The following is a 17,194-nucleotide window of genomic DNA, read 5'->3' on the forward strand; positions in this document are numbered from 1 at the left end:
ATCTTTTAATCGAGTCAAGCTGCCTCTCCCCCGTTTAATCCTGACCTCCCCAATATGGCGGCGGTCCAGAGCGGTGTCAAGTTCATGTAGACGTGATTTTCGTCACGGCAGACCAAGCCAATTACATTTTGATGTTTCATTTTCGTCCAATTGTAATTAAGGACAGGCGGGCCTACAGTTTCAGGGCGGACATTTTCAGCTCTATCTAACCCAAAAAAGGCGGGTGCTATCTGTTAAAAGACATCTACTTTAACCAATGAGGTTATGGGAAAGGCAGGTCACGTTCTGACTGATGGCCGAACGCTGCAATCACAATTTTTGTAGGAAAACCGTGTTAAAGTATATAGAACATTTTCGCGCTGTGCTCGCCCTTTGTGATAATGTCGGCAGATTATGAAGAGAGGTAGGGAAGGCGATATTTTTCAGTCTTATTTATTTAGCTATTTTACGTCATATACGCACGCATTGTCACTCTCTAGCGTTTCAGCATTTAGATGGTTTCCAAAATGTCGGAATATGTTGCCGTTTCTGATCATGAACGTGGTAAATGAGTTAAATACCCCGGCGTTAGCCTGCGAGCTTTTCGCAACACGGCCTGGTTGGACATATTAGCATTTTACAACCACTATAACGTTTATAGGCCCCAAATATGCCTCAGAACAAGAATAATAGTTTGGTGTATATGAATATTATACATGTTATAATCAACTGAATACCTCGACGGTCCACTTGTTTGCGTGTTTAAAAACCTTATTTTTAGCACATGGTTAAACGCAGTCAGCTAACGTTAGACTTCTGCAGCCAGGGTGCAGGTTTTCTTTAACCAACTGAATATGCAGACCAGAGTCTCTGTTAGCATGCATTTACTGTGTTGTAGCGACTTGTTTGGTGTGCATGGTCCTAAATGTTAGAGAAATGTGTAGTATTTTTCTGGATCGGTTGACAGCTGTCAAACAGTAATGCATGTCAATTATGTGACATTCCTTTGCAGACCGAGAGACAATGGCCCGGAGGGCATGGAGCCGGATGGGATCATTGAAGTGAGCTTATTTCCCATTACATTTACACATTAAACATTCAAAATGACTTCAATCTATACATTTTTATCAGTTTTTGTGTTCCATGGGAATTGAACCCATGATCTCTGTGTCGCTAACACAATGCTCTATAGAACTACACAAACACAATTAATTATTGTAGTTCAAAATTGATTATTATATATATATTTTTTTTAACTCTGCACGTGCCTCTTGGCGCAGGCCAGCTGTAAGTGCCAACTTGGCACACTGTCCATTGTTTTGATTGTCTTGTCCTCACTGTAGGGGTCATTGATTGACTTTTGTTTGGGATTTTTTTGTTGAACAACTGCCAACCTGTTGTCCTTTGCCCAATTAGTGACAAATTTATTTTCAGATTGAGCTATAACTATGAATATTAGTTTGTTTGTGGTATTCTGTGTCTTAATCATCTAATGATTTTTTTTTTTTTTTGCTGTGACTGTAGAGTAACTGGCATGAGATTGTGGACAGCTTTGATGACATGAGCCTGCGTGAGACTCTTCTAAGGGGAATCTATGCTTATGGTTTTGAAAAGCCCTCTGCCATCCAGCAAAGGGCTATTCTCCCTTGTATCAAGGGTAAGTTATCTTTAATTTCTTAGAATATACATTTTTAAAATCTGTGCATGTGATCAGTTTAAATTCAGCAATCAATGGATATCGCTGTAACATCTTGCCAAATCTGATCGTGAAATGTGTCAACTATCACAATTATCACATGCTGAGGCAAAACATCTTGTGCTATTAAATAAAGAATAACTTTTTTTAATCCACTATTGTTTGTTTCTCCACACAAGGATATGATGTCATTGCACAGGCCCAGTCTGGTACCGGCAAGACTGCCACCTTTGCCATCTCCATCCTGCAGCAGATTGACATTGAGCTAAGAGGTTCACAGGCCCTGGTCCTGGCACCCACCCGTGAACTGGCTCAGCAGGTTAGTGATGCCAGTGTGTGCTGTTCGGTTCACTTAATACAGAACGATGGTGTCAGCAGTTCAGCTTTTGTTGGTTGTTAAAAAATGGTTTTGTTTAGGTTTATTAAATACTTGCCAGTTGCACATTTGGTTCAATTTTGTAAAAAAAATCATCCGTTATTGTGTTACTCCCTGACTTTTTTTTAATATTACCAATTTTATTTATGGAAAGTAATGTGCTAAAAATATTTTTATGTTTATATGTTTGTGGGCAGACTATAGAGTTGATTTTTGTTTTACCAATTTTTAATGCCTATTATGAGGCAACATAAAGGCTGTTTACACCTGGTATTAAGATGCGTTTTGGTCGATCAGATCACAAGTGGACGATGCTAAATACAGGTGTAAACAGGGTGTAAATCGTTTCCACTTTCGACCACGTTTAGAGGTAGCTGAATACGTCCAGACTCGACTGAATTGCTTTTGTGGTGTAGATGCTCATGTGGTCAAATGTGTTCAAACAGCCACAAAAGACCGCCTATTGATCTATGTGTGATGTAACCAAGAAATTTTTTCCCATCTGTCTAGGGCTGCATAACGATTAATCGCCATTAATCTGTTGCAGAATAACGTTTTTTGTTTACATCGTGTGTGTGTGTGTGTGTGTGTGTGTGTGTGTGTGTGTGTGTGTGTGTGAACTGTGTATAATAATAATTTTGTATATATAAATATGCACACATGCATGTAAAATTTGTTAATTTAACAAATTTTAAGTATTTATATAATATAAATTATACATAAATATACAAATGTATATACACATGTAAACATTTCTTAAATATATACATGCATGTGTGTGTATTTATTTATACAAAGTTAATATACACATTACACACACATATATGATGTAAACAAAAACATTTATTCTGCAATAGATTAATTGCAATTAATCGTTATGCAACCCTACATCAGTCCAGACTTCTAGCGCAAACCCTCAGTGTTCGGCACAGTCTTAAGGTTATCATTGATAAAACTAAAGCGGCTACTCTTTTTTTGAGCGTATGAAAGTTGCGTGAGAATATTTAATCAATTGCTCTAAAATATCTGAGCAAGCCCTTACATATACATTTACAAAACTTTGTGCAGCATGTTTACTAACAACACAAGCAGCGGTACTCCCCTCGAGGTAATCAGGACAGAAGCGGTCGAAAGTGGACAAAAGAGACCAGGTGTGAATGGACATGTGTCTCTCTCGTCCACTTGTGATCCGATCGACCAAAACGCATCTTAAAACCAGGTATAAAAAGGGCCATAGTGTCACATTTTTATCATAAATTTGTTGCCTACTGTACTGTATGTACTTTGTAGAACTATATTTGACTGTTTTTGGAAAGTATTTAAATATATTTGGCAGCAAGTGCTCTTATTTGTATATCACTTTGGATAAAATCATCTGCTAAATAAGTAAATGTAAAATATGTTTTGAATGTATTTTGTTCAGTACATCAAAAAAGTGTTAATGTGTGTTACACAATGTATTTCATTGATCTTAATAAGTTGATATGCATAACTGACCTTGATATCTGACGGGATATGGACACCGGCACATTTGCTATTTATTCAGTTTAAAAGCTGTTATGTATGTTATTAAAAACGTGTAAATTTGAAATCTGTCAATGCAGATCCAGAAGGTGATACTGGCTCTTGGAGACTACATGGGTGCGACATGCCACGCCTGTATTGGAGGCACAAACGTGCGCAATGAGGTCCAGAAACTCCAGGCAGAGGCACCGCATATTGTAGTAGGAACCCCTGGTCGTGTCTACGATATGCTTAATCGAAAGTTCCTCTGTAAGTACTTTTTGAGAGATCAGAAATCTTGCTCTTGGCTTCATTAAGAAATGAGTCTTCAGTAATTTGGCATTGATTTTCTTTATCCCTTTTCTAGCTTCCAAGTACATAAAAATGTTTGTGCTGGATGAAGCCGATGAGATGCTGAGTCGTGGTTTTAAAGACCAGATCTATGAAATTTTCCAGAAACTGAATACCAGCACACAGGTAAGGATACAAAACACAAACTGTATTTCATTTCATGTCTTCACAACATAATACAGTTATGGAAACAAGAATGTGTTGAGATCAAATTTTGTTATGACTGGTAAAGAGGGTAAAAAAGTGCCTTTTAGGACACCCAATGCTATTTGAGAGATAATTTATCTTTTAAGCATTTGGCAGACATTCTCATAAAGAAATTTATTTGAAATATGTTAGGAATAATTGATGGCGGGCTGTTGAATTATACGAAAATAATGCACACCAAAGGTCCAGAGTCCTTTATTTTGCATATATAACGGTTACCACAAACATTTCTCTGATGCCTATTTTTAAGACACAGCTCAGGTGTGCGGTCTACAAAAAAATAATCAACACCCATGGAACATTTCTCAGCCAATCAGAATAAAGCATTCAACAGGCCTATGTTATAACATGCTATAATAAATGATCTATGTGGTATTTTGAGCTAAAACTTCACATACATGAATCATTTATTCATACATCTTAAAAAGTCTCATAAAATGTTCCCTTTAAGGGTAAATCTTGATTCATTCTGTCATCTGGCCTCTAGGTGGTGCTGCTTTCAGCTACCATGCCTGCAGAGGTGCTGGATGTCACTACCAAGTTTATGCGCGAACCAGTGCGTATCCTGGTGAAGAAGGAGGAGCTCACCCTTGAGGGTATTCGTCAGTTTTACATCAACGTTGAGAAAGAGGTATATGTCGTGAGAACAACTTTAAACACAAATACATGTAGTAGACTGTAAAACATGAGAATTAGAGTTTTGAGTTAATATGCATGTTTTGTTTTAAGAAGTGTCTTGTAAGGTGATTGTACTGTTTTTCTTCAGTTCACTAGTCTATTTTATTTTATCACTAGGCATTAGTGTGAAACATCTAACCCATATTTCTTTTGTGTGTGTTTTAGGAATGGAAGCTGGACACATTGTGTGATCTTTATGAGACTCTCACCATCACTCAGGCTGTGATCTTCATCAACACACGCCGAAAAGTGGATTGGCTCACAGAGAAGATGCATGCCAGGGATTTCACTGTCTCTGCTCTGGTAAATACCATTATTATTAAAACAGTAAAGTACGCCTGTTGGCCACATCAGGCACAACAAGCACTTTTATTCGGCCCATGAATCAGTTAATAAATATATTAAATATTGCATTTGAGTTAGGATTTTGGTCCAGATTGACTTATTTGATGCAATACAATTAAAGTCAAATAGATGTCGTTGCACTAACATGACTGAGTGGAAAAATGAGCTTGCCAGCATGGCAACAGAATGTCACATGTTTAACACAGAATAGACAGAAAAATATCTATGTATGGCATATGTGTGATTTGCCAAAAAGTATTGCAGTTTTTAAAGATCACAATCTGCCTTCCTGTGTTTTAACAACTTTTTTCAGTGTGATTAAATGATTGATGTGTAATAATTATCTAGCAATGCACTTGAAATGATTTGCCCTTGATAAAATGAAGCATGATTTAATTATTTGTAAGCATATTTTTTTGTAGTAACCACAAATTTACTATGGTCTCAATAACCATTGCATTGTATTTGTAGTAAAACTATGGTAAAATACAAATGGCTATCAATCTGCTAAAACATGGTTACTAAACTAATAAAACCATGGTTCATTTTTATTATGTTGATAACTGTAAATATCTCACAATGGATAAGAAATTAGAGTTTTGTTTTAAGCCTCGCATGGGATTAGTATTACCTGGTGACCTCTAATGATTTGTAATAATTGCAGAGGTTGTCTGTGATTTTTAATCCTGTGTGAATCTGCCATGACATCTGCCAGCTGTCAGCCGCATCAAGCGTCAGTTTAGAAATGGTCCTCCTGACAGCTCCACCTATACAGAAATCTCATTTAATGAAAATTCAGATTAGGACAAAATCTCTGATTACCATGGAAAAGGTACCTTTTCATGTATAGGACACTTTGTAAGTCCGTATATATGAGAAATTACAGGCTTTACTTATCCAGTGCAAACGGACCACACGAAACTCAGATGTCATTTCTAGATCAGATAATGTTAATCTTGTGCGAATAGTACTTTAATATGCTAAATATATTACTGAGAATGTTATACTATATTTAGATTTTATTTATTTTTTCAAAATAAGAAAGCATGTTCTTAAAAGCAGAGTAAAGATGCATGTTCATTTATAGCTATAGTACAATAGTCATTGAGTGTTCATTTATAGTGTTGAAAAATATATTGCTAAATTCTTTATTCACGTAGTATGCATCTCTTCCCTTCACCTGTATTTCAAAACCTCAAGTAAAACAAATTTTTGCCCACCTCTGGCTTATATTACCAGGGTTTCCCGCAGCACTTTTCAGTTCGGGCGGCCCACCTAAGATGGGAAACCCTACCACCTTAACTAGGTCGTCCAAAAAAATTTCGCTGCAGAAAAGGCCGGCAAGTGCATCTCGGAGAATAGCGAACAGGGCATGCGCACCACATGGCCGAAATGAGAGAAAGACATGGTCCATCACTGTCTGGAGGATAACAAGCCAGTTGATAAAACATTTAATTTATTAATAATCTAGTATGTGTTCATTTTCTGTCATCGTTTCATCAAAATTGAGTTTTATTTGAGTGTTTAAAAAATATATTTTCATCATGACGCGTACGCCCTGCTTTTTGATGGCAATGCCCCCCGCCCCGCCCACACGCACAACCCTACCACCTTAACTAACAAATTTTTTGTGGGAAACCCTGTATTACTGTATAATGTAATGGCTATAAAACTTTATATGATCCATGAACATGATTTGCGGGTCCTGTCGGATTAATTCCTATCAACAGTGAAGGTTACTACAACTCCATGCTCTTTCACAGTGTAATGAGGCTACTCCAATGTTGTCTAGTATTTCTAGTAGTAACAATTACATATTGTGCCTTTAAAAGTTAGGCGTGTGGTGTGGTCAAGTATTGTTGTTTCTAACCTTGTTTTGTTTGATTCTCAAGCATGGCGACATGGACCAAAAGGATCGTGACTTGATCATGAGGGAATTTCGCTCTGGCTCCAGTCGTGTCCTTATTACCACAGATCTGCTGGTGAGTACTTAAATACTTCCTTTTTAAAACATCAATCCATTTGAAAAGTGTAGGATGCAGGGATGCTCACTTTCATTTCAACTATTGTGTTTTCCAATAGCTTTTACAATCCATATTAACTCCTTACACTGCCATTTGACACTTATAGGATCAAATGTAAGTGCTAGACTGTGTGTTAGTTTTAATTTTTTGCATGTCTGTATCTCATTTATAGGCGAGAGGTATTGATGTTCAGCAGGTGTCTCTGGTGATCAACTATGACCTCCCAACCAATCGGGAGAATTACATTCACAGGTTTGTGTTTGGACATATCTTTAACTTAAGACTGTTTAACTCAAGCCTTTTCCACCCTGCAGTCTCAAGGTGGACGTCATAGGTTAGAAACTTTTAATCTTGACCCTTGCATCCACCCTGAGGGGCCCTGCGAGTGCATGTACTGTATACTTTGTAATGCACTGTAAGTCACTTTGGATAAAACTGTCTGACAAGTGCATAAATTTAGTGCTGGGTAAAGATTAATCGCGATTAATCGCATACAAAATAAAAGTGATTTTTTTGCATAATATATGAGTGTGTGCTGTGTGTAACTATTATGTATATGTAAACACACACATTCATGTATGTATTTAAGAAACATTTACATGTGTGTGTGTATAGATATTTATTTATATTTTCATATATTCTATATGGTATATAAATTAGAAAAAATTATATATAAATTAAAAAAATGTGAAATGAATATATGTATGTGTGTGTGGTTAATTATACATAATCATTACACACAGTACACACACACATATATATTATGCAACAAAAAAAATCACTTTTATTTTGTATGCGATTAGCCCAGCACTAAAAATATGTATCTCTAAATCTTAGTGGACTGTCTTTATAAGCAATAAGTTCATATTTGTGAAACACAGCTGACTTCAGCTAAATGATTATTATTTACATGCGTTTGTCTTCTGTGATTCTCAGAATCGGAAGAGGAGGTCGTTTTGGCAGAAAGGGTGTTGCTATTAATATGGTGACTGAAGATGACAAGCGTACGCTGCGAGACATTGAGACCTTCTACAACACTACCGTAGAAGAGATGCCCATGAATGTGGCTGACCTGATTTAGAGATATATTTGACCCCCCTCTCTCCAACCCCACAATCATTCGCTCTTTATATTGTAGTTTATGCACTTGTAAGTGGAGTAGAGGATCGTTCATTTTCTCTCTCTTTCTTCCACATTTACGAACTAGGCATTTCATCCTCCCCAAAATGTAATTATAAGAGTCATTTTATAAAACAGAAATGCTGAATGTGCATCTCTCGATCTCCATCCAACTCATAATAAACTTTGTGAAGTACAAGCTCGGCCACCAATGACGGAGACGAGCTGCGTGTTCTGTCTTTCTGCTCTCGATTAGTCACCCCGAGCTCATTGTTTTAGCGCAAATCGCAGGATTTGTAATCGATGTTTATGCGTTGCTGTGTTTCCAGTGTACTTTGGATACGTGGTAAAGTGTGCTAGCTTTTAAACTGACAAAAAGCATTGGTAAGATTACTTTTTCCAAATCTGACTACTTGGATTGTAAAATTACAGTTACTGGATTTTAAAATCCAAGTAGTTAGTGTACTATTTGTGGTAAAACTGTGGACCGGAGCTATTTGATCACCTTTGAGTTGCATTCAATATAGGAAGTCTTATGGGTTTCCTGTATTTCTAATTTTTGGAATTTTGAATGATAAAAAATGTCCTATTGCAGCATCGAGGTATTTAAATTTGTTTCAACATTAAGTTATTTTTTATTTTTGTTAATTGGGGGACGGGGGAGTTCAATAAAGCTGCAGCGTAACTCTCTAAACTGTTCCTTTATTTGATTTTTACCAACCATGATAATTTAATTGCACCATTTAAAGGTGTAATGTGTCACTTTTTGAAGGATCTCTCTTGACAGAAATGCAATATAATATACGTAACTATATTATCAGTGGTGTATAGAGACCTTACATAATGAACTGTATTGTTCTCATTACCGTAGAATGAATTTACATACACCGCTGGTCTCCTTACATGAAAGTCACCGTCATGTTTCTACGGTAGCCTTTAACATTGCATACTGTGACAATAGGTACTGAAGGAGATGAAGTATCATCTCAATGACTTAAAACACTAGGTAGTATAAATTGACAACGGGTCGAAGAACGTATAAAAAAAACCGTACAACTGCTACGTAATATCTTATTCGGGTGTTTTGTCATTTAAAGGCTGATTTCAATTAACATTAATAATTTCCACTCTTTCTTTCTCTCTCTCTCTACCAGCGCATCGGCGATCACATTGCTGTCATTTGAGTTTGAGCATACTTTTTAAACACAATCAATCAAATAGTTGCAGAGATATGACTTCATGAATCATTTGACAATGTACCTCAATGTCAATACGTGAAGACATTCAACTCTGTGGCATCGCAAATGACTGAAAAGTTATTGCAGGCTTCTGGAAAATAACTAAAGAATTATCCAGTGATTGTGGCACCATGATCAAAATAAACTCTTTTACTGCAGTAACCATATTTTAACGTTACACTTTTAACGTAGGTTTGAAAGAAACCTCAACATTTAGTCCTAGGTCAATCATCAAAAGGTAAACGGGAGTAATCTTCTTATATAGTACTCCATATTTTAGTAGTTTAAATAACTCCATGTCAAATTAAAGTGTTGTAAGTGGATTTGGAAATTGAACCTGAACCTACTCCAACTCTGGGGCAGTTTCCCAGGCATGGTTTAGCTCAATCCAGGACCAGGCCTTTTTGGGACATTTAAGTAGTTTTCACAAACATACCTTACAAAAACTATACTGGTATGCATATCAAGACAAAACAATAGCACAAATATATGTTAAGATATGTCAGGGCAAGATGTTTTTAAATTAAGGCATCTTAAACATGCATTTCAGTCTGGGACTATCTGGGAAAACCACCTTCTAACCGTAAGGTCTGCCCCCTTAATATAAAAAATAAATAATAAAACCCCATTTAAAAGCAGCAATTTACATATAAGGGTGAGCGGGGCCCAAACTAATTTGGGGTGTATTGTAATGCAGCTACTTTACCTATATATACAGAGCTGAGCAATCTGTGCTTTTATTTTTCCCTCATACTGTTGGAAGATGATCTCCTGTGAATTTGTGAAAAGTTTTGATGTGTTTTCATTGAGATATTGAACACAGAGTGTTTTGGAGGGATACAAGTAAATTTCTTCGTCTCATGTTTTTTCCGATTTCTGAGTTGGATGTGTAAGTCACCAAATCCAACCTTATATTATTTTAGTCACTGTCTTGTTACCTAAAAAAACAAAACCATTATGAAACATCTCCTAGTAACTGACAAATTGAAAAGATTTTAAGCACAGTAGTTAACAAATAGTTAAAGCACAGTGTTACAATTAAGCAGGTATGCAATGATAATGAAATGGAAACAATATACATACTATTAATCAAAATGATAACTGTTAATACAATATCAAGGGAAATAACTGACAATTATAATTTTTTGTCTTAATTGTGCAGCGCTTTAAAAATATATATTTATATGCATTGATGGCTTAATACAAGAATGGTTAGATAAAGGATCATGGATGGATTAATTTTTGAATATATATTTATTATAGGCAGATATATAAACAATATCCACCTTTAGTATATAGACAGAATTTTATTGAATTATTTGTTTAATTTTTTTGTTACAATTAACCTTACACAAATGAAGGTACAAAAGTTGTCACTGGGGCAGTATACCCTTTAAAAAAGGTCCTATTATGTACAATTTAGGTACAAATATGTATCTTTGAACTACCAATATGTACATCTGAAGTACTAAAATGCACTCTTTGGGTACAAAAGTGTACCTTTTTGAAAGAGTACTGTCCCAGTGAAAACTTGTGTACCTTTATTTCTGAGTGCGCACCTATGGGGTAAGTTCCAACGTTTGCACTCGCGTCACCTTCGGTGTAATTGTACGATAACACACTGTAAAAAAATACTTTGCGGCTATAAAAATTTTTGTTGAATCAACTCAGATTTACAAGTCATTTCAGCTTACTATTATTTATCTTGACTACAGATAAGTTGTTATAACTACAGGTGAGTTGTTATAACTTATAAAATTAAGGTGACTTTTCTCGACTATATTTTATAAGTTGTGACAACTTATCTCTGTTGACATGACTTGTAAATCTGAGTTAATTTAACAAAAAAATTTAAATTTAAAAAAAAAATTTTTACGGTGCAGTAGGTCCCACAAACAAACTTAAAGTGTTCATCTGTAGCAGTGTCTGTTGATTGGGTAAAAAAAAGTATTAATCTAACTTAAATATTTTTTGAATGACAGAGCCAGCGTCAAAAAGCCCCGCTCTCCCCTACCTTTTAAAACTTGAATATGAACTTTCTAAACCCAAAATTGTCATTTTACCCTAGTTATGAACATAAATGTATTGCTCAAGTTGCAATACAAGAGTTTAACACTGGAGGGAGGCTTCACACAACACCCCACAAATCCTCTAAAACTTTGATACGCAACAACAGACAAAACAGAAACCCAGTAGTTTCCAAAAACCTTTGCATTGGTTTCTAAAGAAACAGAAACTTGGAAAGTATCTGACTTTGAAGCTGTAGGTTCAAGTGGGTCCAGCAGAAAATATTCAGTGCTCTAAAGATTTCGGGATGACAATAATGAGAAAAACATTGTTTTCTGTTGCCTTTTTTAAAAGAATTATATATTAAGCAAACCACTTATTCTTGCAAACAAATTTGAGATGTTAGTTTGCTGGATGTGGTTTGTCTATTTTATCTCTATTCTGTGGCACCTTACCATTCTCAGTGGACCTGTTACAGTTTTACCACTATCCCACACAGTGTAGGTGGCCTCTCTGCCTCCCCTCGCACCCCGACTCTCCTCCCCAACCCCCCTTCGTGGCCATAGTGTTTGTGGGGGCATGGTGATTTCGCAAGTGGGAGGCTCGTAAAGGCCTGGCTGGACTACCGGGCAGTGTGATGGATGGAGGGAAGGCCGCAGACTCCATTTACATGAGAACAGAAGCCGGAGAGCTTCTGAATAGAGGGGCTTTCAATCTGCTTGTCATTGAAAAAGCTTAAGAACTTTCTCCAGCGACTAACCAACCCCCTCCTGCCTCTCCCCTCTTACTTTCTTCTTTCTTCTCGACCCCCTTTTTCCCCCTTGCTGTCTCCCTTGCTTTTATTCCTCCCTTGCTTCTGTCCATCTCTCTTTCTTTGCTCTCAGCTCTCCCCCACACACTTCATTTCTCCTCTTTCTTTTATGTCGGACCATCCAATCTGTCATTCTGGATCTCTGCATCTCTCGCATGTATGATGCTTGGCTTTTTTCAGGCTTTCTCCGGACTATCCGGTTCTCTCGCGAGGCCCCCACTTAAATTTTGATTTGATTGTCGACACAACACCAGGAGACATCAATGTGTTTCCTCTCTTTATTCTCCGGCCCTTGCTTATAATGAGACTGATCCCATACATGAGAATGACTCGTGCACAATAGCTCCGGCACACTCCATATTCAGCCTCCACATAAAGTAAGGTTAATTGTATAATAAGTGCGTGACAATGGGCCGCCACAATAGCCCGAGTCAATATTGACGCCGTACAGTGGGGTTTGCACCGTCGGGCTCTGAGCCAGCAGAAAATACGTCACGCGTGAGATTTTTCACATTTTTCCACAGGCTTGAGGTAATACCACCTGTTGCTCATCTATGCAATTGTGCAATATTAAATGGGCCATAGGTTTAACTCACTCAACATGTCATCGTACCCGATACAACGCACTAATCCAATAGGAGATTCAGGTTTTACAACCTAATGCTGGTAAACATCAGCATGTTTTACATCTAACGACACAATCTGCTTTTTACTCCTATGAAATCCTATAGCATCAAAGTCACTCTTTTACTACAACATTTATTATTTGAGAAAGTTCTCCTTGCTTTACAATTCATGCAAACCAATTGCACAAGTACACTAGCAAATTTTCATAAATAGACACACCACTGTCATGCACTGCTGCAGTAAGGACCCAGATGAAGTCATTCTTTTACCAGCATTATGTAGTCCTTATAGGAACATTCAACTGATGTGTTATTACAAGCTAAACTCAGAGGGGGGGAGGTCATTGTCACACTTGTTTCTGATGGTCAGTCGTAGTGGCTGTGTTTTGGGATACAGGCCCACAATAGACGTGTGAAGTGATGCCTATAGAAACTAATGTGTATGACTTGACTGGGTGATAAGGAGTAACTACTCACACCTGCAGTCATTAGAGAGAAACGACTCACTGGGGTGAAACACATCTGAATTCAACAGCGTCATAGAAAACTAAATAAAAATGATGTTTCTTCAAAAATAATTTTTTTAATGTGCTCTTCTAAAATCACTTTAGTAGGGGTGTTTTGTAAGATGTGCTTCAAGTGGCAATGACTGGATCAATCTGAATACATTAAGTTACAAAGCATTAAGAAATTAGATTGTTGAAAATCTGTCATTTTCACACTTCTTCAACAAACGCCAACAAGGTTGACACACATATCCAAAAAACCCAGCAAACAGAGATGTTAGTGTTTGTTGAGATAGTGTGAAGTATCCCTAACAGTGTGTTAAAACAAAACTTAAACACTATTGTATCTGCATTACATTGCTAATGTTGCAGTGCTCATAATTTAGAAAAAAAAAACTTTTGCTATTTATGATGATATGATTGCATATTTGGCAACCCGGGAATTGTGAATAAGTGCATTGACCAACTTCATTGTAAAACAACTTATTTTTGCAAGTTAATTCAACGTACATTTTAAGTTTTGACTTGTGCATAGTTGACATAACTTATAAAAACTAGTTGAAATTGTTTAACCTAATTTATTTATTTTGAAACAAAATATGTTGATCTGACAAAAATGCTGCATTTTTTACAGTGTAATAAGTTTACTTTAGTTTGCAAGTAGTTTGAATTATCACAAGCTACATAACATTATTATAAAATGTATTTTTTTTTTATAAAAATAAAATTTGGAAAACACACAAAACATTTCTTCAGGGTAAAAAATTTAAAGGGCCTGGGGTGAAAAGTGAAAATGACAAAGTGGTCAAATATCACATAAAATTCCAGCTGATATTTATTTGAACTTAAATGGTAATACATTTTCTATTTAATGTTTTTCAGACATTGTGTTTATGGATTTCTTTAACAAAGTTTGATATATATTTATAAATGGCCTATGGTTTCTTTTCTATTCCATGGCAAAAACTTTACATGCTATCATAAATATGCTCTTGTAACTTTTTAAACTTTATTACTGTTTATGTTATGGTATAGTAACGAATAAACGTATATGTGATGTATATGTGTATTTATTTAAAGCCTCTTATATTACTTAACAGGTCAGTCACTATACAACTAGTGAACAGCATTGCGTAATATGTGTAACACGGTCACTGTAACATAAAACTAGTATAAAATGTTATTTTGTACTCTCAGCGTAAAGTGTTGCAGGTGAATACAGAAACTCCTCTCCCCCAAACGGAGTCCTCCTCCTGCTCATGGCCTCTCCACATTCACCGCACCCCTTCTTTAGTGATGCTAATGTGGAGAGAAAGAAAGCAGCTGTAGGCGGACAGTGATGAAATTCTATTATCACTCAACCACTGAAAGAGTCGCAGGCAAGACGCAGAGTTTGAGCTCGGACCTGTTTTCATTTCAAGGCAAACTCACTTCATTTCACAACGTGTTGATTGTCTTTGGGTATTTATAGGCAGCTTTTGTCATAGTTTTAGTCAGTCTCCTCTAGTTTTTTTTGGACCTGTGTGTCCATAAACAACCGCGTAAAAGTAATAATTTAAGTTCGTCGCGCTCTGAAAGTTAGTGGATTTAATTTCAAGTCACTCGTTAGTTTACGGTGATACGTCAGTATCACCTCTAATCTCTTTGGTCAGCTATGTACAGCATGCTGGAACATGACATGAAGTCGTCCGGGCCACCGACGCACCAAAGCGGGCAGGGAATGACCCAGCTGAACGGTGGAGTAAATCACGGGGTGACCCACGGAGTCACCAAGCCTGCTGTCAACAACCAACAACAGGGTGTCGATCCCATGGACAAGGTTAAGCGGCCTATGAACGCCTTTATGGTCTGGTCTCGGGGTCAGAGGCGCAAGATGGCACAGGAGAACCCCAAAATGCACAACTCTGAAATCAGTAAGCGTCTGGGCGCCGAATGGAAGCTGCTTACCGACGCGGAGAAACGGCCCTTTATCGACGAGGCCAAAAGACTTCGTGCCCTGCACATGAAGGAGTACCCAGATTACAAATACAAGCCCCGTCGCAAGACGAAACCGGTTCTGAAGAAGGACAACCCGGCCGCTAAGTATCCACTGTCAGCCGGCAACCTGTTGGCGGCGGCCGCTGCGCAAGGATCGGGAGGCAGCCCGCGGATGGATAGCTACGGCTGGGGTCACACAGGTGGATACGCTGGCATGCAGAGTGATGCCCTAGGTTACAGTCAGCAGCTGCACCGCTATGATTTGTCTGCTTTGCAGTATCCATCCGCCATGGCCACAGCGCAATCTTACATGAATGGCGCAAACTCCTACAAGTAAGTTCATAATTTGTGCGTAAATTATGTGCACTGTCTACTTCTGTATATATATTCACTTTATGATTTAAATCGTTTTATAATAAATATTTTCCTATTTCCTCTATCCAGCCCCATGTCCTACAGCAGCACTCCACAACAGCCCAGTCCGGTCATGTCCATGGTGAAACAAGACCAAGTGTCCCACTCTCCGACCGGAGCCCACCAGCGGGGTCCTTTACAAGGCGACCTGAGGGACATGATTAGCATGTATATCCCTGGAGGAGACACCACAGAGAGTGGAGCACAGAGAGGTTACTCCAACATCCAACAGCATTACCTCACTGGTACAGCACCTCTCACTCACATCTGATCAAGAAACTGTCCTGTAATTAGTCTGGAGGCTTGTGGGCTCACACGACTCGATGTGCTGTAGTAGATGCTTGAACATTAACTTGATATGTAAAAAGGATGAGGGTGTGTGGACACACGGTCGAACTGGAAGACCCAAGGCAGCTGGACTTGTCAAAGTGCCTGAATTTTGTGTGGAGTGTGTGTGTGTGTGTTTGTGTGTCATCCTATGATGTCATTGCATTTTTCTAAGGTCCATGTGTGTGTTTTCTATATAACATTTAGATATTGGTCTTAACTGTGGCCTGGTGCACTATTGTGGAACCGCGCACATAGTTGAGTAAAAACATGGCACACTTTTTTTCTCTAACTGACTGGTCATTGGTTTTAGCTAACCAACGACTGGTCGACTATTGCTTATTTGCATAGTTAAAACCTTATGCCAGCTAGTTAATATCTCACCGATTACTGACTTCAAAGGCATGACTGTAAACAATGAAAAAAGGGAAGAAACCGAGCACACATTCCCTTGGTCGCTGCTTCTAAACACCTCAAAATAAATCATCCAGATTTTACTTTTAAGCTCTCATACCATAAAGACTTTGTAACATTGTGCTGCTCAGCATTGTTTAGGTAATGCAAACATTTTAAATGCACAACGGTTTAGACATTCTTGTTTTCTTTCCAACATTAGTATAGATACATTGTGCCCTGGGCTTCGACAGATTTTGGTCGCATTAAAAAAATGAAATCGAAATAGAGATCCTGTTTAGAGGGATTTGACTGTATTTTCTATATAAAAAAAAAGAACAATTAATTCTCAACTCCTGTGAGAAATAGAGCTTTGTGAATAGAGGTGTCGTGTAAAAAGTGGGAGAGTCAAAACGTTTGGAATATTGTTCATGAAAAAATGATGAGCTTGTTAAAAGACTGTGTTTGACTAAGAATGTATTGTTGTGAAATGTTTCTTTTCATTTAAAGCCCTTATAGTAAGGGTTAATAATCTTGTATGTGACTCAACAACCTTGATAGAAAAACAACAAAAAATGTAATAAAGTATTTTATTATTTTTGTACACTCGTCTTTAT

The 17,194-nt window shown here is 37.4% G+C and overlaps 2 protein-coding genes across 2 annotated transcripts; both read left to right on the forward strand.

The window, feature by feature from the left end:
• Positions 1–294: 294 nt before the first annotated feature.
• Positions 295–8,972, forward strand: eif4a1b (eukaryotic translation initiation factor 4A1B). Its single transcript, XM_065250449.1, has 11 exons — positions 295–403; positions 992–1,040; positions 1,504–1,636; positions 1,855–1,994; positions 3,656–3,824; positions 3,922–4,031; positions 4,600–4,743; positions 4,956–5,093; positions 7,028–7,117; positions 7,332–7,411; positions 8,096–8,972. The coding sequence occupies exons 1-11, from the start codon at positions 381–383 to the stop codon at positions 8,238–8,240; spliced, it is 1,221 nt and encodes a 406-aa protein (XP_065106521.1). The 5' UTR covers positions 295–380; the 3' UTR covers positions 8,241–8,972.
• Positions 8,973–14,708: 5,736 nt separating this feature from the next.
• Positions 14,709–17,181, forward strand: sox19a (SRY-box transcription factor 19a). Its single transcript, XM_065250450.2, has 2 exons — positions 14,709–15,776; positions 15,888–17,181. Exons 1-2 carry the CDS (start codon positions 15,121–15,123, stop codon positions 16,126–16,128), a joined length of 897 nt encoding a protein of 298 aa, XP_065106522.1. The 5' UTR covers positions 14,709–15,120; the 3' UTR covers positions 16,129–17,181.
• The last annotated feature ends 13 nt before the right edge of the window (positions 17,182–17,194 follow it).

The sequence above is a fragment of the Paramisgurnus dabryanus genome, chromosome 5, assembly GCF_030506205.2.
Source record: "Paramisgurnus dabryanus chromosome 5, PD_genome_1.1, whole genome shotgun sequence".
Lineage (NCBI taxonomy): Eukaryota > Metazoa > Chordata > Actinopteri > Cypriniformes > Cobitidae > Paramisgurnus > Paramisgurnus dabryanus.